General features: G+C 46.3%; 1 protein-coding gene across 2 annotated transcripts in view; it reads left to right on the top strand.

Moving 5' to 3' along the window:
- Positions 1 to 21863, top strand: part of CLCN2 (chloride voltage-gated channel 2) — a 101926-nt gene that overhangs the window by 59997 nt on the left and 20066 nt on the right. For both annotated transcript variants that reach the window (XM_072996271.2, XM_072996270.2), the window contains exons 5-14: positions 492 to 625; positions 1400 to 1477; positions 3307 to 3385; positions 9201 to 9326; positions 10774 to 10858; positions 10966 to 11067; positions 16249 to 16333; positions 17193 to 17348; positions 17972 to 18041; positions 20409 to 20519. In XM_072996271.2, the coding sequence (XP_072852372.2) occupies positions 492 to 625; positions 1400 to 1477; positions 3307 to 3385; positions 9201 to 9326; positions 10774 to 10858; positions 10966 to 11067; positions 16249 to 16333; positions 17193 to 17348; positions 17972 to 18041; positions 20409 to 20519 (1026 nt within the window). The remainder of the gene's footprint in view (positions 1 to 491; positions 626 to 1399; positions 1478 to 3306; positions 3386 to 9200; positions 9327 to 10773; positions 10859 to 10965; positions 11068 to 16248; positions 16334 to 17192; positions 17349 to 17971; positions 18042 to 20408; positions 20520 to 21863) is intronic.

The raw sequence follows: 21863 nt of genomic DNA, 5'->3' as shown, positions 1-21863 counted from the left end.
CCTATGGGCAAAATCCGCTGTGCGATGATCGGTTCCCTGCTTCGGGAACCGATTTTTCGCGTTACGATGATCAGTGAACAGCTGATCGTCGGATTCAAAAATGGCCGCCGGCTGAAGAAAATGACCCCCCGCTGTTTTCTAGGACGGATTCTTCACTAGACAGGCACCAAAAATGGCCACCATATGGAAGATCTTTGCTGGATGGTGAGTTTTTAGCTCATTGGAACGCATTAACCGGGTTTTAATGCGTTTCAGTGGGTTTTTTATTTTCACTTTACGATGTCTTCACTCTACAGCGATTTCGCTGGAACGAATTAACATCGTTAAGCAAGGCACCACTGTACTCCAATTCTTTTTTCTTTTCTTTTACAGGGTGGTTCTCACTATTCTTGCCCCTTTGTATGGACAGGAAAGGTTTACTGAAACCCTCTTTCCCCACTTTTCATGCCTCCTCCTTTTCTCCCTCACTTCCCCTCTTGTTCTCTCTCCAGGCTCTGGCATTCCTGAAATGAAGACCATCCTCCGGGGCGTGGTGCTGAAAGAGTATCTGACTCTGAAGACGTTTGTGGCCAAAGTGATTGGCTTGACCTGCGCTCTGGGTAGCGGGATGCCTTTGGGTAAAGAGGTGAGGAACCCGGACACGGGGACACGGCTGGGCTGCCGCCAGATGGCATTCAGGTTCTCTTAAGGTGCTGGGAAGAGATTGGTGGGTTGGAGCGCTTGTGGGGAGAGGAATATAAGACGCTGCCTTACAATGAGCCAGTTCTTTTCTCCCTCTATGCCCATCCCGGTCAACTCTGACAGGAAGTAAACGGTTATCCAAGATTTAAGGCAGAACCCTTTCCTTGGCCTTCCTGGAGATTCCTGATATATTGTTATGGTCTCCCATCCAAGTAGTAACCAGATCTGTCCCTGCTTAGCTTCCAGTCTCAGATGAAGTGGAACTCTTTACCATGGGAGGTGGGGATGGCATCTGGCCTGGATGCCTTTAAAAGGGGATTGGACAGATTCCTGGAGGAAAGGTCCATTGCAGGTGACAAGCCATGCTGGGGATGTATATAATCTCCAGGCTTAGAAGGAAGGGACCTCCAGATGCAGGGGAGGGGGATCAGGAGACAGGGATCTAGTGGTCCTGTGTGCTCCCAGAGGCATCTGGTGGGGCCACGGTGAGATCCAGGAAGCTGGACTAGATGGGCCCTTGGCCTGATCCAGCACAGGGCTCTTCTTATGTTCTTACGTTCTTTATGAAGTTTGCATGTTTAGGGTTAAACGGTGGAAAGCTTCTAGTATCTCTGTTGGAGACAGAATGTTCCCCTGAACCTGCTCTTCCCTGGTTCACCAGGTATGCCTCTGAGCCTCCCGACATCATTTTAACCCTTTCCTCCCTTTTCCTACCCAGGGACCCTTCGTCCATATAGCCAGCATGTGCGCAGCCCTCCTCAGCAAGTTTCTCTCGCTCTTTGGTGGCATCTACGAGGTGAGCAATGAATGGATGGGTTTGGAAGCTTGATGCAGGCTAAGACCCAGACCTTGGAAAAGATGGGGTTTTTTGAACTACATGGCCACTGGGAGATATAGTCCCCAAAAATGGATTTTCTTCCCAAATTCCAGAAAAATCACAAGACTGCCTAGATTTGTCTGCAATAATGTCTCTGTGGCTAAAATCGGGTGTGATGAACCTTGGACTGCCCCAGATGTTCTGGTCTGATGTTTCCACAATACCTTACCATTTACCACCAAGTCTAAGATATCTATTAGGGACGTGGTGGCGCTGCAGGTTAAACCACAGAAGCCTCTGTGCTGCAAGGTCAGAAGACCAGCCATCCTAAGATCGAATCCACACGACGGAGCGAGCTCCCGTCTCTTGTCCCAGCTCCTGCCAACCTAGCCGTTCAAAAGCATGTAAAAATGCAAGTAGATAATTAGGTACCACCACGATGGGAAGGTCATGGCGTTCCGTGTCTAGTCGCACTGGCCCCGTGACCATGGAAACGGTCTTTGGGCCAGCGCTGGCTCTGTGGCTTGGAGACGGGGATGAGCACCGCGCCCTAGAGTCGGACATGACTGGACTAAATGTCAAGGGGAACCTTTTACCTAGGATATCTGAGAGTTGATGTCCACAGCTCTGGGAAGGCCAGTGTGTCTCCTTGACCCCTGCTGAAGCCCGCAGGTCAGGTCTTTCACTGACATGGATATAAGAGCACCATAGTTCTGCTTCAGAATGGCTCTTTAAATGAACCCAGTTCAAAGAGCATCTTTTCCTGAATTGGTAGAAATGGGGCCATCCATTACTAACAATGTGTGCAGCTTGTTTTGCCTCTTTATGCAGTGTTTTGACCCTCCGTTTCCCAGTAGAAATAAATGTAGCCCCTTCTAACTGGCGAGATGTTTTCTCATGACTTTGCTATGTTGCTCAATTCTTTTTCCTATGGCATGGTGATAAATGTGGAGATGTGGGTGGAATTATCACCGTGATAATCCCCATAGCCACATCCTGTAAGGAGGACATAAAACTTCAAGCAGCTCATTTGGCCAGTGTCCACAAATGCAGAGTAGATCTTTTTACGGATAGGGTGTTTAGATCTCTTTGACTGCCGATCCCATAATTCAGTGTTCTGGGAATTTGTTTGTTTTATAGGCTACCTTTCTCCTGATAAGGGGACCCAAGGCGAATTGCAATATTAAAAATAATAGAATTAGAAACATAATAAGTTAAATGTTAGAAAACAATTAAACTGTATATTAATTAAAATACAATTGAATCATTAACAGCAAGTAAACATTAAGAACTATCTTAACTTTGAAAAAGGCATTTGGGGACTTAATCATAATTTATTTGCACAGTAATGTGGTTCAGCTGGGAGAAAATGCCTAAACTGGATGACCTTTGAGGTTTAGCTCAGCCTAGCTTGGCCTAGCTTCCTGGTCAAAAAGAAAGCTCCCAGCTATCATGGCGGCAGGAACAGGAAGCTTGAGTGGAGCTAAACCTAGCTCAACTTCAAAACCTTCCAGGATAGACCATGGATCTTCAGTACAGTGAATGACTCTTATGTAACTGCCAGTTCAGAAACCAAACCACTTTCCAGTACTTTGCATTACAGCAGGGACAGCTTGCAACCATGTTTTATTCCAGGGAAAATCCATTTCCCCAAATGTTACTGTCGGACTGCAGCTTAGCTCAGAGGGAACTCTTACAGATGACACGTGGTGTCATCGTCCCTGCTACTTGGAAAATCCTGGAATTTTGACTCCACAAAACCTGGGTTCACTACACCACTGTCCCCCCCCCCCCTTTTTTTTTTTCAGAATGAATCTCGCAACATTGAGATGCTGGCGGCCGCCTGCGCGGTGGGTGTCGGCTGCTGTTTTGCTGCCCCCATTGGAGGTAAGGCTTATTCTGGAGTCTCCTTTGCCTGAGCCCCGGACAGCCCCCTTCTTCCTTTGACCAAAGTTGCTGGATCAAAGAGCGGTGGCAGAGAAGGAGTGGCTTCAGATAGAATATAGGAAGCTGGCTCACTCTTGAGTCAGACTCTTGATCCATTGACTCTAGTATTGTCACCTCGGACTGGCAGCTGCGTTTCCCATGGGATTCTTCCCTGTCCTTATCTGGAGATCAGTGGTGGGGAGTTGTGCATAAAGATTATCCAGGCCCCCCAACCTTGCTTGACTTCCAAAAGACGATGATGATGCGGTGTAAAATGTGTACAATGTCAATGCAGCATCTTTGACCCTCCAACCGATGTAGGCTCCCATCGGAGTCTACATCGCTTGGATGTGGGTCCAATGGCAGCCATTTTGGGAGCTGTTGCTCCAAACCTTTGGAGGATTAAAAGATTCCCCACCCTTGGCATTAGGCCTCCTTTAGAGGTATCTCCTATACAACTTTGTTTGGCACGATGAGTAACTCATCTATTTCAGCTTCAACTTTTCGGGTGGGCAGTTGAAGGATATACACAAGGATTCTGCCTTGTCCTGAAGCCCATCCGGGCTTCGGTTCAGTACAAGAGGTCAACCCAACTGTGAAGTTCTTTCTCCCTTGACCTAAATGAAATGAAATAGGTGGCCTTCTAGATTTTTTTTTTAATCGTCACTTCAACTGTTGCCTGTGATGCTAAGACAGATGAGAGTGTAAGTTTCTGGACGGCCCCAGTCGCTCGCCCTTGACCTACATCCGTGGAAGCCGGCAGTCAGGAGCACTCTGCATGTGCTTCAGAGTGCACCTTCTCTCTGACCTCCTGAGTTTGGGTAAAATTTTGGGGCCCAAGGTGCTCCAGCTCGGAGAAAGCCACCACCTCTCAACCCCTGAGTGTCGCAAGATGAAGAGAGAGGCAAAGTGTATCACACTTAGCCGCCTCTCTGATCCCAGATGTTGAAGATGCCAAGTTCTGCAGGTCTGATAGGTGTTGCATCTTGCAGTTCTCTTTGCTTGTCCGCTTCTGTGCTGAACTCTTTTTCTCCCTCTGTGATTCTCCTTCTGCTGTGCCGTGTGTTTCCGGACACTGGCAGGGCTTGGCGGATCTCCCAAAGGAAGGAAGGGAACAGCAGACGGCCGTTTTTCCCTTTGCACACATTCGATTTGTATACAAAACAATTGTTTCCGTTGGCTGGCCTGGAACCTGGGAAGCCCGTCAGACCAACAAACAAGCAAACAAACAGCCCTGCGAGGACCGTACCACTGCAGGGTGTCAGGATGCCCATCAGAAGGGTGCACATGGACTTCCTGGCAACCGTATTGTCTTGACCTGACCTGCCTTGTGCAAGACAAATCCAGTCTGTAAGCATCTGTCACCAGGAAGAAGGCAGGGAGCCATGTGAGGGGCTTCTGGCACTCTATGTGAATCAGACGACAACTCCGAAAAGCTTCAGCCAACCGGGCCAAGAGTAATGGATTCATAAGGGTTGTAGCCTGAAGGATTTGAATGGCCACAGATTCTCCAGCTCTGGCTTGGGAGACCTCAAGGCTGACCACTTTGTGGCAGTGATTAAATCCACGATAGCACGCATGTTTATTGCATGTCTGTCCAGAAACCACTTCCATTGCTGCTCTCAAGAGAGCCCATTGACAGATCAGTCTCTCTCCATGCCCCCAAACCCTGGGTTCATTCCTTCCTTGTCTCTGTGGTGTGTATGGATGGATGTGTATGTGTTTGTGATCATGGTCAACATTTTAGTAAGTGCTGTGGAAGAAGGTTTTGTTTTGTGGCTGCTTTGGAAAAATTCAGTGGGATCCTGGAGTTTCTGCCTCCCAAGATAAGGAAAAAAACATAAGGAAAAAAAATACAAGCTTCCTAGGAGACGTGGGACCGTGGCACTCCCGTGTGTCCTGTCCCTCCGTTTCCTTGCCGTCCCCTTGTTCTCTTGGCCATCGGCAGGAGAGACAGCAGCAAAATGCACCACGTGTGCTGTGTTAACGTCACACAGGATGGGGAGACAATAGTAAGAGGTGCTTGGATGAGTTGTGGAGTGGTTGAGATGGTCTCCTGCCTCTTAGACCATCTATTTTTCCCCGGTGATGGACTTTTCCTCCAGGAATCTGTCCCATCCCCTTTTAAAGGCATCTCAGCCAGAGGCCATCACCACATCCTGTGGTAAGGAGTTCCACAGACTCACAACACGCTGGGAAACAAAATGTTTTCTTTGGTCTGTTCTCCCTCTCCCAAAACTCAACTGGAGTGGATGTCCCCTGGCGTGAGAGGGAAAAGAGATTCCCTCTATCTGCTTGATCCATCCCCTGCATCATGTTATATGTCTCAATTATGTCCCCCCCCCTCAGGTGCCTTTGTCTGTGGCTCTCCTCTGTTTTAGCCTCACAACAACCCCACAAGGTAGGTTAAGCGGAGAGTGACAGACGCGAGGCAGTCACCCATGGATTTTCAGGAGTCATCAGGGGCTGAACCTGGATTCTCCAAGACCAGTCATCACTTAAAACTATTTCATTACATGGGCTTTCCTGTTCTAAAGAAACTGTGGCCATGCCATCTGGGGGATTCTGGGAGTTCTAGTGCAAAAAACCTCCACAACATGTCTAAAGCTAGCTTTCTACACTTCAGAGAGAAACACTTCTGGACTTAGATGGACTGTAATCCCTCCCGAACTTCCAAAAATATTTTTATTTTACAAAAAACACAAAAAAACTACCCAGGCCCCCACCCACCCACCCTAAGACAAAATACAGTGGTACCTCGCTTAGCGATTGCCTCGTTTAACGATGTATTTGCTTAGCAATGAGGTTTTTGGAGCGATTTTGCGCTCCGTTTAGCGATGTTCCCTATGGGGAAATTTCGCATAGCAATGTTCGGGACCTTGCCTCGCTTAGCGATGACAGTTTAGGTCCCCCGTTTCACTTAGCGATGTTCCGTTTTCGCTATTTTTAAAGTGTCTTAAAATGTTCAAATCTGTTTTAAATGCTTGGAATAGTTAGTGCACCTTGTAAAACCTTTGCAAACTTAATTTGGCTTTGTTCTGACTCTTCATTAATTTTGGGTGAATTTTCCCCCCATCGGAATGCATTGAACTGTAGGTTTGACAGCTGTCAAACCTACAGTTCAATGCATTCCAATGGGGGGGGGGAATTCACCAAAAATTAACGAAGAGTCAGAAGAAAGCCAAATTAATTCTGCAAAGGTTTTACAAGGTGCACTAACGATCCCAAGCATTTAAAACAGTTTTTGAACATTTTAAGACACTTTAAAAATAGCGAAAACGGACATTGCAAAACCATTAGAATGCATTGAATAGGCTTCAATGCATTCCAATGGGGGAAACATTGTTTCGCTTAGCGATGTTTCCTATGGCGATTTTCGCTTAAGGACGGTAATCCGTTCCCATTGGAACGGATTAACCGGTTTTCAATGCATTCCTATGGGAAATGGTGTTTCGCTTAGAGATGTTTTCCCATAGCGATGTTTTTTTGGGAACTAATTAACATCGTTAAGCAAAGCACTACTGTACTATTTTTTAATAAGTTTACAAAATTTGGGGAGGTGTGGGGAAACCTTATTGTGATGGCAGGGGCAACAGGGCAAGATCATAACCAAGACCTTCAGATGCCAGAAGGGGACTTTGCGAACAGTTAAAAATGTGTAGGCAACAGGAGAGCTGGGGGTTTCTCAGTCCCTGGAAGGGCATCTTTGGGCCGCACATTGCCAATTAGGGAAATAAATTACCTTGGTCTCAACCATTGATTACTGGTAACAAATGTCACTTCCAAATTTTTCTCTCTGAAATCACACTCTGTAATAATGATAACATGCTGGTTCTCTCTGTGTATAGGTATTGATTTCAAGCAATGTGATTTTTTTTTTTTGAATAATTTTGTCATCCATGTTAATTGTGAGGAACTAATGTCTCCATTAAGTGCTCTCAGTACATTACTTGTACTTGGGAATTGTCATAATATTTAGACCTGTGGTTAGAACAGTGGAATCCGATGAGGAGTAAGAAGAGTTCCCCTGAAAGCAAGTCACGCAATTGAGCAAAGCTATTTTAAACGCAAACTAGGTAGAACATTACTTGAAATATTCATATCTATCAAACCTTCACTGGAAGGACAGATCCTGAAGCTGAGGCTCTAATACTTTGGCCATCTCATGAGAAGAGAAGACTCCCTGGAAAAGATGCTGATGTTGGGAAAGTGTGAAGGGAAGAGGAGAAGGGGACGACAGAGGAGGAGATGGCTGGACAGGGTCATCGAAGCGACCAGCATGAATTTTACACAACTCCGGGAGGCAGTGGAAGACAGGAGGGCCCTAACCCAACTCCCCTTCCCTTTTACCTTCTGTATCCCATACCCCAACCCAAGTTATCCAAATAATAAAAATAAAATTAAAAGAAGAAGAAGATATGAGGGCCTGGCGTGCTCTGGTCCATGGGAGCACGTAGAGTCGGACACGACTTAACGACTAAACAACAGCAACAGCATCAAACCTTATGGTAATATGAAGTGGATGGGTTTTAGACAGCTTTCTCTGGAATCCGGAAGCAAGAGCGAGGTGGATCTTACTAGTTTTACTTCCCCCCCCCTTCTGAGTTTTGTGAATTAGGGTAAACGGATTGACTGAATGAACTGTCCCATGCTTCTGAAACCCACCCACCCCATTGATCATGACCAAACCGTGCTGTGAATGTAAAACTAAAAGACAAGACCTGCTGGAAAAAGCAAGCAGAAAAATAACAGCAGTGGGAAAAGAGGAAAACCAAATGTGAGATGGATTGACTCATGAAAAGAACCCAGAAAAATTTTTAATGACGGGACTTTCAGAAGTCACAGATTACCACACATTGGAAAAGACTTCAGCACATAAAAATATTCCAGCTGAGCAAATGTCCTCAGTGAGCCAATACCTTTTCAGGGTTTTCTAGATATAGAATACTTGGAAGTGGTTTCCCATTCCCTTCTAGAGTGGTCTTACAGGCCAGATGGGCGGGGTATAAATCAAATAAATAAATAATTCTTCTGGGGTGCCCTGGGGCTGTGCAGCTTGCCCAAGGCTACACAGGCTGGCTCTTCTGCCTGGAGGCACAACAGGGGAATCAAACTCTCAGACTCTGGCTCCACAACCGGATGCCTAAACCGCTGAGCTATCCAGCCAGCAGGAGTAAGATGGGGTGAAATAAACATCATGCAGATATTTCCTTAACTGCTGAACTGTTCAGGTCAGCTGCTGGGACTTTCTGCCTACAGTTTTGACTAATAAAAGAGGGGCTTGCTGGGGCCACTTTGATACCTTTCAGAGAATGTCCTTATTTAACGGCTTTGATAGATCCCCGCCTTAGAATCAACAGTGATCAAGTTCAAAGGGAACCCAGGAGGTCATTTAATCCAACCCCCATCCTATAACCATTGAAACATTGGGCTAAGACAGAACTCTTGCCTTCATTTCAGAATGGACAGTTGTGTTTTTCCGTATAGTACCGGCATCACAGGCTACTAAGGTTTGGGATTAAGAAAACCCACCCTCCGTGGAGGGACAGCTGACAGGTTGTCGTTTACATAGATCAGGGGTGGGGAAGCTGCACCCCTCCAGAAGTTAACGGGGCCCAGCCTTCATTGGCTCCAGCCAGCATGGCCAAAGGCCAAGGATGTGATCCTGAAACATCTTGGGGACTCCTGCCTCCCTTCTCCCGGGCTAACGAAACATTAAGGTCTTGGACCCTCTGGTGGTTCCCCAAGGCTTCACCCTCTTCTCTGTACCCACCAGGCGTCCTCTTCAGCATAGAAGTCACGTCAACCTTCTTTGCCGTCCGGAACTATTGGCGCGGCTTTTTTGCAGCCACTTTCAGCGCATTCATCTTCCGAGTGCTTGCCGTCTGGAACAAGGATGAAGGTAGGAATCCCTGCTTCCCTCCCTGGTTGGGGAGACCTCTCTCTCTCCGGCACTTTTGTCTGAATAAGAGAGCTTAGCGGTGGAGGGGGGGGTGACACCTGGTTGAGGAAGGATCAGTAGGGTTGAGGATCTGTGAATCTAGACTTTAGAAGGAATTAAAAGAGGGTTGCGTGTCTCTTGAACTAACAGAAACACAGAATTTGCCCTGTTTTTCTTTTTTTCTAATGCTTTATGCATTGCCTTTCTGCTTCTCTTCTAAAATCAAGATACTTGATTCCTGCTCTTAAAAAGAACTGTTTTGATGTCTGGTTTGAGAATTTGTAATGTCGGACTTCCAGGGGCTTCTTTGGAAAGGTTGTTCTGTAGCACTGGGGCTCCCACAGAGAAGGCCCTGCCTTAAATTCCAAACTGTTGACGATTGTAAAAAATCAAACCTAGATCTCCCCGGAAGAACCTGCCGGCATTTAGAGTAATCCTCCCTCAATTGCTGCGTGCAAGCTTTCAAAGATTTTGCCCTAAATCTGATTGCTAGTCCCAGCTTGAGTAGACCTACTGAATCCATCACTGAGTGGCAAGTCTACATCTTAATGGTGCAGGGGTTATTATTAATATGGTTACTCTAGCTTGGATTAATCACAGCATCTTGGCCTCTGTAATTACCGTAGTATTATTTTGTAAAGAAAATGGGGGTGGAAAATGGTCACCTTGGAGGCAATACCCAAATTCCTGAAATATCATGTTTTTAGGCTTTCCTCTGTTGCCTTAAAAACGAAGGACTGGTTTTGTCTTTTTAAAAAAATATCTGAAGCCCAGACACACCGAATTTTAGAACAATGTGTCAGATGTAAAATTTGGAATAACAGACTTGTAAAGCATGTTGGCTGAAATCCTGTTGCTTCACTTAGTAAGTCAGATTAGAGTAGGCCCACTGAATCAGGAGGGATTTGGTGAGTCAGCTTCTCTGGACGTTCCACTGATCCAAGTGACTTACCTCTAGTTGTGACTTGCTATTCGAAGCAACAAGATTTCAGACATTACTTTGTTCCTTAGGTGAGAAGTGCATAGACTATCCCCCCTCCTCCACGGAAAACATCAATAGAGACAGTTTAGGAGGAAAGATCCATAGCCGGAACTGTAAGAATTAACTTGGAGGGTTATCTGCAGGGCCCTGTCCTGGGGACCGAGGGCTAAAAACCGGTTCCTAATCTCAACCGGAGTAAACCCATTGAATCCGTGAGATTTATGCATTGACTCTACGTTCAGTAGTTGGTTCATTGAGTGTCTGCTTTAGTTCGGAGTTACAACCAGATTCAAACTTGTGGAAGCAGAGAATGGCAATTGTAGATCATGTTAATTAGGTACAGATTCACACATGCTACTTGAGCTTTCCTGAAACAAGGCAGCCCTTGAGGTGCCTAAGAATTTGGTGTTCGTTTCTTACCTTCAGAAACCATCACAGCCCTTTTCAAAACTCGCTTCCGGTTGGATTTTCCCTTCGACCTGCAAGAGTTGCCAGCCTTTGCTGTCATTGGGTGAGCCTTTCCGGGTCCCACGCTGGACCTTCCCTGCCCCTCTGTTCAAGAGCCCCTCTCTGCTTCTCACACCCACCACCCCTTAATGTCTTCTTCTCCCCACTTAGGATCGCCAGCGGCTTTGGCGGGGCACTGTTTGTCTATTTCAACCGCAAGATCGTGCAGTTTATGCGCAAGCAAAAAGCTATCAACCGCTTCCTGATGAAAAAGTAAGATTGGACTCGAGACCAGACACGTGGGCAACCATGCTCTTATCTTCTGATTACAGATGGGAGGGTGGCAGGAGGGTGGTTAGGGGTGTCGTTCTTTGGAAAAGCCCCATAGAAGAGCCTAATGGACGGCAAGATGGCAGCCTCCATGGAGAACTAGGCCTAGCAGGAAACACTGGCTGCTAACTATAGTAGGCTTGACTAGGCCCAGGAAGGTAGGCCCTGTCACAGGCGAGCGAAATGTAAGCGTGCATCTGGGAGCTGGACGGCCCTGAATTCTACCTGGGGAATTATTGGGAGTTGGAGGCCAGAAAACCCAACAAACTGAAGGGCAGGCCCCTTGTGATGGCACGCCATAGTTCCCTAAAATTGGTCTAGTTATTCAATCATTCTCCACACAGTGCATCGTTAAACTGTGGAATTCACTGCCACAAGATGTAGTGATGGCTGTCCCAGCCTCTACCTTTGAAGGGAGATTAGATAAATTCACAGAGGATAAAGCCGCCAAGGACTGCTAATCCCAGCAATGCACCTGGACCAGTTTCAGAGGCTGGGGGCCTGCGCATACCAGTTACAACTTTGAGAAGCAAGATAGTAGCCTACTGGTGTGTTTTGAAAGGGCTCGGGAGATACCGTGGCACAGAGAGGGCAACTGTGTGCCTGCGGCAAGCTTCCCGTAAGCAACCGCTCGCCCACTGCATGGACTGTAAATAGATGAGTCTAAAATCTGATCCAACAGGGCTCTAATATTGCTTGAGCTCAATCTAGCATTTTTATCCCATTGGGAATGATCCTGTTCTCCCGGCCTCTACCCTCTTCCTTATTAACAGAGACCCTTAAAGGGACAGGAGTCTGGTTTGAATCCTATCTTAACACTCCGTCAGCTTTCTGTCGGTGCCTGCTTTGTGCATTTTGGCTATCCAGACCCTTCTGCAAAGAGTTTTTTTTTTATTGGGAGAACCTGACGGTGGAGTAGGGGTCTCCAGCAGCCTCTGTTTTGGATTCTGGGCTTCAAGGGATTCCTGAGTGACCCAACTCACCAGCATGGGAACATAAGAAGTTGCCTTACGCAGTGGGAAACCAGGAGTTTGTTTAGTTCTGTCCACGCTTCCCAGAATTTCTCAGCTGAAAATTCTGGATTCTGGCGGGGGAGGGAAGGGGGTCTCTGTGAGTCACCAGTAAGAAAAGGAACTTTTTCAAACCTCCAAGGCCTTCCACAAGCCTGTTTTTTTTTTCATGGACTCGTATTCCCCCTGTCCTTGTACCTCCAATTCTCCTGGTCCGTATGATTTGTTCCTCTCTGTTGTGAGTTGTGGCTGCCGATCCTTGTAGAGTCGCCTTCCTGCAGCGGTTCCCTTGTGGCTTTCTTCACCCAGCATCATCTTGTACAGTGGTGCCTCGCTAGACGATAATAATCCGTTCCACTGAAATCACTGTTTAGCGAAATCATTGTCTACCGAAAAGCATTTCCCCATTGGAATGCATTGAAACCTGTTTAATGCGTTCCAATGGGGAAGAATCATCGTTGTCTAGCGAAGATCGGCCATAGGAAAGCCGTTTTGCGATTCACCGATCAGCTGTTTAAATCGCTGTCTTGCAAAGCTTAGGTCCCGAAAACACCCGTTTTGCGAGCGCGGAGGGAGCTATCAAAATCGTTGTCTAGCGAAAATCGGTTTGCCAAGCAGGGACCAAACATTGTCTAGCGAAATTCCCCCATAGGAATCACTGTTTTGCGAATCGCTATAGTGATTGCAAAAAATGTCTAGCAAAAAAACTGACATGCGGGGTAACTGTCTAGTGAGGCACCACTGTATCAGGTCATGGGTTGGTGGGATTGAATTCAATAACAGGATATGTCTCTTCCATGCGAAAACTCTTCCATTGAAAAGATCTTGGGTCTCGCATCTAGGAAGGTTCTCTGTCTCGATTGCAAACAGTATCAACAACCTTGCCCTTGATGTAGATTATATCTTTTGAGATTATATCTCCCGACATCCTCGAGGCAGCATGTTGGAAGTTGTAGTCTTTCAAAGTCATTCTGCTTTAGGAAGAGCGATTTCACTTTCTGTATAACGTTTATAGGCCACCTTTTCCCCTATAAGGGGGACCCAAGGTGGCTCGAAACAAGAGCAAATGCCCACAGATTAATAATTCCATTTAAAAAACTTTACTGAAAACAGTTCAGTCCATATTAAAGCAAAGAATAAAAACATGCCAGATCTCTATGTTTAAAAAATATACCATTACAAACCCTCACTTATTGCTTAAAAGTCTGCCTGAAATGGAAAGTAGCGTGGATAATGTCTGTGAATTATGATCTTAGAACTGCTGAGCTGGAAGGGACCCTGTAGATCATCCAGTCCAGCCCCTGTCAAGGAGGCACAGTGGGGAATCGAACTCCCAACCTAGGGCTACACAGCCAGAGACCGACACCAAAGTAGGCCAAAGTGTCTCAGGAGGGCATCAGGAGATTTATGCTTGCTTTGTGGCTCCAGACACTATCTTCTAGAGCTCGCGCAAACCTCTATGAATGGGGCAACGTGATTGCAGAGAACAGAGCTTCATCTAGAACCCGTCCCTATATGTGTGTCATTGTGCCGTCTGTACATTTGTCCTTACATTTGTGTTGAGCAGCTCCTTAAGGTGGCTGCCAACAATCCGCAGAAAGCATAATTCACTCGGGTTCATAAAAGTGCAACTAAGCATTTGATTGTAAAATGTGCAAAAGCAATAAAACTCTCATTGGCAGCCGTAAAACAGTTTCGGGTGATATATACAGAAGGTAACGGCAGTGTTTCAACTGCTGGTGGTGCTGAAAAAAAAGTATTTCCTTTTTGTTTTCTTTTTTTTAAACTTGTCTGGAATCATCTCCTACTGTGATCCTAGTTTCTAGTCTGATCAAAGAGGCAGAAACCGTTCCTCCCAAGAGTTCACTGTATCACAGATAATATTGTCTATATGTGTGTTATCTGCTGTCAGGTCAGAACTGTCTTGTAGCAACCCGAATAAGGTTTTGAGCTGCCTGCGTAGTTCAGCGGTTTAAATCTCTGGGTGTAGAGCCAGCGGTTTGGAGTTCAGTTCCACCCCAGTGCTTCCTTCAGATAGAGCCATCCGGTGTGGCCTTGGGCAAGCTAGACAGACAGTCCCAGGGCACCCCTGAAGAAGGGGATAGGAAACCACTTCTGAGTATTCTCTGCCTCAAAAAGCCTGAAAAGAGTCACCATGCCAGAACTGACTTGACGACAGATGGTTATTATTATTAATAGGGTTTCCAAGGTGAATTACCATATTTTTCTCTGTCTAAGATGCCACCATGTATAAGATGCCCCCCACCTTTCTAACCCCAAATTTCTTTCTTTGCAAGAAAGTGGAGGGGGAAGGCAAGGATCAAAGCGCTTTGATTCCTGCTTCCCCCCTCCACTTTCTTGCGAGGAAAGTACTTTTTCCCACCCACTTTCTTTGCAAAAAGCTGCTTTCCTCCTCCACTTTTTGCAAATAAAGTGGAGGGGTAAAGCACCTTCCTTGCAAGAAGCGGAGCAGGAAAGCATCAAGGAGGAAAGACGTGAACCCCCACCCCCAGGTTGGCCCCAAAAACGTCTGATCCTGAAGGACAGATTGGTGCATCTAATGTCACCTTTGGTTTTGTCAGTGAGATTGCAGGAAGTACCTCCCAGCCAGAGGAGACTGTTACTAGATACCAACATTACCTGTTTGGCATTAAATAAGTTTGTCAATTAAAAAATAATAACAGTACTGAGCCCCTGCTTTACCGCAGAGAGGAAGTGTTATCGGGATTCAGAAGTGTTATTCAAACTATATTTTGGCACTCTGATTCTTCTGGTGATCGTTTTCAGCTTTACTCCAATTTTTGATATTAACAACTTGTAATACCACAATCTGGTCCTGTTTTGGAAGAGAGAATACAGCTTCTCCATCTGCTTCTTCCCATTATACAAGTCAATTTTGATTTCTATATTGGCCATCTGGTGATGTCTATGCTTACAGTCACCTGTTCAGTTGCCTGAAGCCAGTTCAAAAATGATGGTCACTCGTGTGACAAAGAAGAACCAAGTTCAGATGTCAACTAAACAACTGAGTAAACAAAAAAGAAAGCTGCTGATGGGATACAGAGAAGCAGGATGTTTATCATTGTGCTTCTGCACTATCCTATTCTGTTTTGCAAATGCTTGCAGTAATTGGAAGCTCATTAAAAGGATCAGATCATACTTTTGCACTATTAAAGAGTAGGCCGGGTAGGTGGGGCTCGTCAGCCATGGAAGGCAGCCCATCTAGGAGAAGGAAAACTCCGATTTCAAACCTCCACCTCCTTGTGGCTATATCCACTCATGGAAAAGGCTTCAGGAGTTAACCTCGAGGCAAAATCCGGAGCTGGAGTCCCGAAGGCAGCATGTGTCGTTCTGCCAACTCCTGCGACATTGCTGGAACCAGTTGTATTGGCTCTTGCCTTTCCATTGGACCATTTCAGCAAAGTGGAGAGGGAGGATCTGCTGCTTGGGTAACAGCCTATCCTCCATATTACCTTACCCGGGCTTCATGCTCCGGAGAGGACACTCCTCGATTCAGAGCATGTTACCATAGTCTCTCGAGACTGAAGGATGCCTATGCTATTAAAAGCTAGACAGCAGAAACTAAACTGATTCTAGGAAACACTCTAGCACTAATCTTCAGGGCCTCCCCACTCCCTGGACTGAAATGAGATAAAAATTAGATCAGCCTTGAGGAAGAAACACACAGAGAAAATATCTCACTGTCAGAACCAAGACAAGTCTTTTCCCAGTGTGTGGGAGAAAAATACCAATAAGAACAAGACCGTTTCAGGTATGAAACCTAGAACAGATGCTCCATCCAGAACAGCCCTTTAATTCCCGGCTGATTCGAGCTGATCCACGGAGAAGCATCAATGTCATGAGCCTCGGAGGGTCCTGTCTCAAAGTGTGTCATTCCGTTGTCTGCGCTTGATGACAGCAAGGGCTAAATATGGCACAGCCATTGCTCATAAGTGTAAACTTGCTGAACCATCGCGGAACGGGCTTTGCTCTTTCCTTGAAGCAATGGGTGATGATGAAAACTGGATACTTTGAGTTTGCAATTTAGGAGAGGAAAGCTGTTCGTGTCATTCGTGGTGGAGGGTGACTCATCTTTTGGTCTGTGCCTTTCCAGACGCCTGCTTTTCCCTGCGCTCGTGACTCTCCTCATAGCAACGCTGACCTTCCCGCCTGGCTTTGGGCAATTCATGGCTGGCCAGGTAAGTTTGTAGGCTTCATCCTTTAGAGGGTCACCAGGAGACACCTCTTGAGTTGACTCTGCTGCATCGGTGTGCTGCCAAATCCAGGGAGTACCTTTTTTTGCAGCACGACATTTGTGAGTATGCCCTTGAGGGCTACTCCCAGAAACACATGGCACATACTGTTCCGCTCCTAGGCTCCCTGAGAGTTGTAGAAATCCTAATGTTCCATTTCCAGTGTGAAAAAGCTAGCCGGCACTTCCATGTACTGTGGCTCTGTACCTCTTATTGCAAGATGCTGGAGAAGTGCATTGACTTTCATGCTTTCTCTGGAAGCTTCGAAGGAGCAGCTGACTGGCTGCTGTTGAAATAGAAAGCCAAACCTGATAGACCACAGTCTAATCCAGAGCATGGATGAGTTATTTTTCTGGACTACGGACCTGTTGGCGATTTTGGAAGTTGTCGTCCAGATAATAACTTCACCAAGTTCTTCTCTGATGCTGATAGGCTATTCAATGCTATGAAACCAGCAAAGTTTTTGTTTGGGGTAGATCACTCCTCATTTAGAGGAGTGATCCACCCACCTCCCTCATAAGGTCACTTCCTCAAAAGGGCCAGGGAGGGAATTTTCCCATTTTGGGGGGTGCCCTGAGCACTGGAGAAGGCATACCACCCTCAAAATTAAAATTAAGAAATTGGCCACTAGAGGGTGCAAAGGGGGCTTTTTTTAGTTAAAAAAATCTTTGCAAGAAAAATATTTTCATGAGGAATTAGAGGAGCAGTCCTCCAAAGACTTTTAGGTCTTTAAAGGTTAGTAGAAGCACCTTAGAATGAGGGCAGGAGCTTCTCCCTTCTCACACTTCAGTTTGTGTTTCTTCAGCTGACGCAGAAGGAGACCCTCGTGACCCTGTTCGATAACCGTACGTGGGCCAATCAGGGTTTGGCAGAAGAGTTTGAATATATCGATGTCTCTGGAGCATGGAAGCACCCACACGCCAATGTCTTTGTCACTCTGGTGGTTTTCATCCTTATGAAGGTGTGTTGTGGCTCGGAGCGCTCGCCTTGCACCTCTTTCTTCCTGCGGACGTGCCGCAGACGGTATTTCTGAGTAGGAATTTGGCCATCTCTCAAACATGCTGACTTTCTGAGCCCTGGAATGTTTTTGGACCGATGTGCTGGAAGCTTGCATCGGCTCGGACCTTTATCCATCCGTTGAGAATTGTGTGTGTGCACACTTACGTTCTGCATAGCCACAGGAAGGGAGGGATGGATGCAGTGGGGTGGGAAGACAATCATGAAGAAGGAGCACTCAAGTGCCCCACCCAAATAGTTGGGATGACGTGTGAGTCCTCAGTGCTCTGAATTCACCAGGTGGAATCCTAGTTCTGGGCCCGTCTCCTTTCTCCTTCCCTTCCCTTCCTCCCCTAGGAAAAAAATTAGTTTTCTTCCTCTCTGCCTGGTTGCAAAATTCAATAGCAGAGATCAGCTGTTTCTAACTTGGCACCTTCCAGCTGACGGGGACTACATCTCCTATTTTCCCCAGCCACCATGATTGTTGATAGGAGTTGTAATCTGGTGCCTCAGCAGAGTGTCGGGTAAGGTGGCATAAAATGGTCTCTGTTTCCCTCTCATGCCAACAAATATTTCTTTCCCTCCTAGTTCTGGATGTCTGCCTTGGCCACAACAATCCCAGTGCCCTGTGGGGCATTCATGCCAGTCTTTGTCATCGGTGAGTCGCAGGTCCTCAATCCCCTACCTCTGGTCCTTCCTGTTTTATCACAGTTTCCAAGTGTAGACCCTAAACGTTCTCTCAGAAAGGGTACCACCTTCCTTGCTGGTCATCCATAAGCTAACCCAATTGCCGTTTGTTCAGCTAAGTGAGATTGCCAGCCACAGATATTGGCCCATCGTTCTTGTGTATATTGGGCCTCCATAGCTGCTGTCATGGTACTCAACATGCGGTTTGTCCATTGTTCTCTCTTCTCTTTCGTGTGTCCTTAGTCTCCAGCTGTGACTTTCAGACCATGGCAATTCGGAAGATTGATTTATGATACGTATAAAGCAAAGTATGCTGCTTCTATACCACCCCACAGTGCTTAAAGCACTCTGTAGGTGGTTTACAGATTAATTATGCAGGCGCAAATTTACCCTCCCAGTGAACTGGGTACTCAAAGCTGGTAGACTCAGTGATAAACACTACTGTAAGCAGTTTATAACAAAGGGTAATTTTACTGTATTCTCAAAGGCCTTCACGGCCAGGATCTGATGGTTGTCGTCATGATCCTTTTCTTAGATGTCATGGTCATACATAAACCTGACCTATTTGGACACAAGGTCTACAGAAAACACACTCACACAGACAGGTACCTACGCAAAAACTCCAACCACCAACCACGACAAAAAAGAGGCATTGTCAAAACACTGGTAGACCGTGCAAATTGGAACTGTGAAGCTCAATTTCTCAGCACCGAACTCATCCATCTGAATTGGGCCCTCCAGACAAATGACTATTCCAAGAATGAAATCACAAGAGCCATCAAACCAAGAAAACAACACCAAACTGAAGAAGGAAAACAGCCACCCACAAATATATTTCTGCCATACATCAAAGGGGTCATGGACCACATGGGGAAACTTTGAAAAAAAACACAAGCTACAAAACAGTATTCAGGCCCACCACAAAAATACAACAAATGTTATGATCAGAAAAGGACAGAAGGGACCCTCTCACCACTGCAGGAGTATACCGGATACCTTGCAGTTGGAGCCAGGTATATATTGGGACCACAAAATGTAGCATCCACACCAGAATAAAAAGAACATGAAAGACACTGCAGACTAAAACAACCGGAAGAATTGGCAGTAGCGGAACATCCCCCAAAACAAGCTGGACGTGAAATCCTATTTCAAAACACAGAAGTACTGGACAACACCAGCAATCATTATGTTACACTACACAGGGAAGTCATTGAAATCCACAAACACCGGGAGAGCTTCAACAAAAAAGAAGTCTAAAACTCAACAACGCCCGCAGCACTGAAAAATACAGCCTGTAAAAAGGTCAACAAACTTTACCCAGCCACAAGGACTGGTGATCACTGCACACAATAGACTAGGTAACGATACCCATCAATCACAGTGACAGATCATCTCCCCCTTATCACAACAATACACCCACAACAAAAAACACAGTGATCCCCATAATCGCCCAATCTTCAGAGAAGAACAAAAAGCTGATCCCACCGCTACAAATACTCAGCTATCCCACATACTGCACCAGAACACAGACAGAGTTCTAACTCCTGTCCTCTGAAGATGCCGGCCACAGAGACTGGCGAAACGTTAGGAAGACAAACCTCCAGAACACGGCCAAACAGCCCAAAAAACCTACAACCTTCAGATCATTTTATTGTTTGTTTATTTATTTCAGTTGCTTCATATACCACCCTATTAGTGCAATGCACGATTCTTGGTGGTTCACAGCGAGTAAAACAACAGACAAATAGCAGAAAATAGGTCAAAACAATAAAAAGCATAAAACCATCAAAACACCAATCTTACAAGGCACTTCATCTCTGTAAGAGTGAAAAACAGAGGTGTAACATCAAGCAGGGTTGTTATGGAAGACCTTGAAAAAGCAGTGTTTTAAGCTGCCCTCTAAATATTAGCCAGGAGGGGGCCCTGGTATAGCTCTACCAGGGGCTGGTTCCATAGAATTGGTGCCACCATGAAGAAGGCCTTGGAGAAGACCTCTGGGCTTCGCTTGTGGCCACAAGGAGGCACATGACTTTCTCCAGGACTTATTAAACAGCAAGGAACAAGATAGCACTTAAAATATAACCCATTCTTAGGCAGCTCTGCGAGGACATTTAAATCCTTTTGGTCAATTCCAGTGCTTAATTGGAAGTGACCTGGATTTTGTGCACTAAAATTAAACTGTCCTTAAGTAAGAGATGTTGCTGGATCAGCATCATTTTTGCCACCCGATGGAGTTGTGCCTCTGCAGTGTGAGTGTGTGCTTGCTGTCCCTCCAACTCAGCGCCCCACCCCGGCCACTTCTCACGCGGCATTTCTGTCTCTCTCGATCTCTGGGCAGGTGCCGCCTTTGGGCGACTGGTGGGCGAGAGCATGGCAGCCTGGTTCCCCGATGGTATCCATACAGACAGCAACAGCTACCGCATTGTGCCGGGAGGATACGCAGTGGTGGGTAAGAGGCAGCCTCTCTCATAACCTTTCCAAAAAGGGTGGGGAGTTCACCTAAGGGGAGGCCATGACCGCCAGAGCACAGGGTAGATGGGATCCTGACTGCGTGATGGGGAATCCCTCACCAGAGTGCTAACAGATCTTGGGAAATGTGACTGTTCATGGACTCCAGCCTCCAGGATTCCAGGCACCGTTGTTGTGGGTGGCTGGAGATCAAAAAGTACAGTGGTGCCTGGCTTAACGGCGAGAATCTGTTCCAGGAAAATCGCTGTTAAACGAAAACATCGTAAAGTGAAAATAAAAAGCCCATTGAAATGCATTGAAAACATATGGCGGTCATTTTCGGTGCCTGTATAGCGAGGAATCCATCCCTAAACACAGCGGGGAGCCATTTTATTTACCCGGCGGCCATTTTGAAACTGCCAATCAGCTGTTGGAAAATCATTGTTTTGCGAAAAATCGGTTCCTGAAGCAGGGAACCGATCATTACAAAGCAAAATTCCCCCATTTAGACCATCGTTTTGTGGATTCGTCGTAATGCAGGGCAATCGTAAAGCGAGGCACCACTGTAAATTTGCAAAGATCTGATTGCAAGGTGATCTTTGACAAAAGAAGCCTTTTGCAAGTGACTTAGGAACTGGGTCAGAGTCTTCTGGATGCTCTCCATTAAAGTTGTCAGATTTGTGTTTCTTTATTTTATTTTATTTTATTGGCTTCCAGAGAATTCTTTGTCTGCAACGTAATGGCATTCTGTAGCAGAACGATTTGAGACACTTTTCTAGAGCAGCCATTCCCAACCTTTGGTCCCCGGATGTTCTTGGACTGCAACTCCCAGAAATCCTGGCCAGCAGAGCTAGGGGTGAAGGCTTCTGGGAGTTGCAGTCCAAGAACACCAGGGAAATGAAGATGGGCATTCATTCACCAGCCTAACAGGTGTTCGGTGGTTTGGCACCCTGCCCCCCTCCATGATGGTGGGAGTTTGTAGTCAGTTGTCACTGGACAGCACCAGGCTGGAGAATATGGCTGCCTTCTCTGAGAAGCATTTGGCAGGATGGTGGGAGATTTGGGGTAGAAAAAAGAAAGAAAGAAAAGGTCTTCCTGTAACACACAGTTAAACTGTAGAATATCCTGCCCACAGAGGTGATGAGGTTGGCCATCATTTTGCATGGTTTATGAAAGGCCTTTGACAGATCCTTAAAGGAGAGGGTGCTAGATTGCATCCAGGAAAGGAGGCTCCGTGCCTTTCCATCAGAGCTTGCGATTGTTACTTTTTGGAGTGACTACAATTTCTATAATTCCCAGCCCAGTAGGCAAGAATCTCTAGGCAGCAAAGAGCCAGCAGCCACGT

The sequence above is a fragment of the Pogona vitticeps genome, chromosome 3 (assembly GCF_051106095.1).
Source record: "Pogona vitticeps strain Pit_001003342236 chromosome 3, PviZW2.1, whole genome shotgun sequence".
Classification (NCBI taxonomy): Eukaryota; Metazoa; Chordata; class Lepidosauria; order Squamata; family Agamidae; genus Pogona; species Pogona vitticeps.
This window is presented reverse-complemented; position numbering and strand designations above follow the sequence as displayed.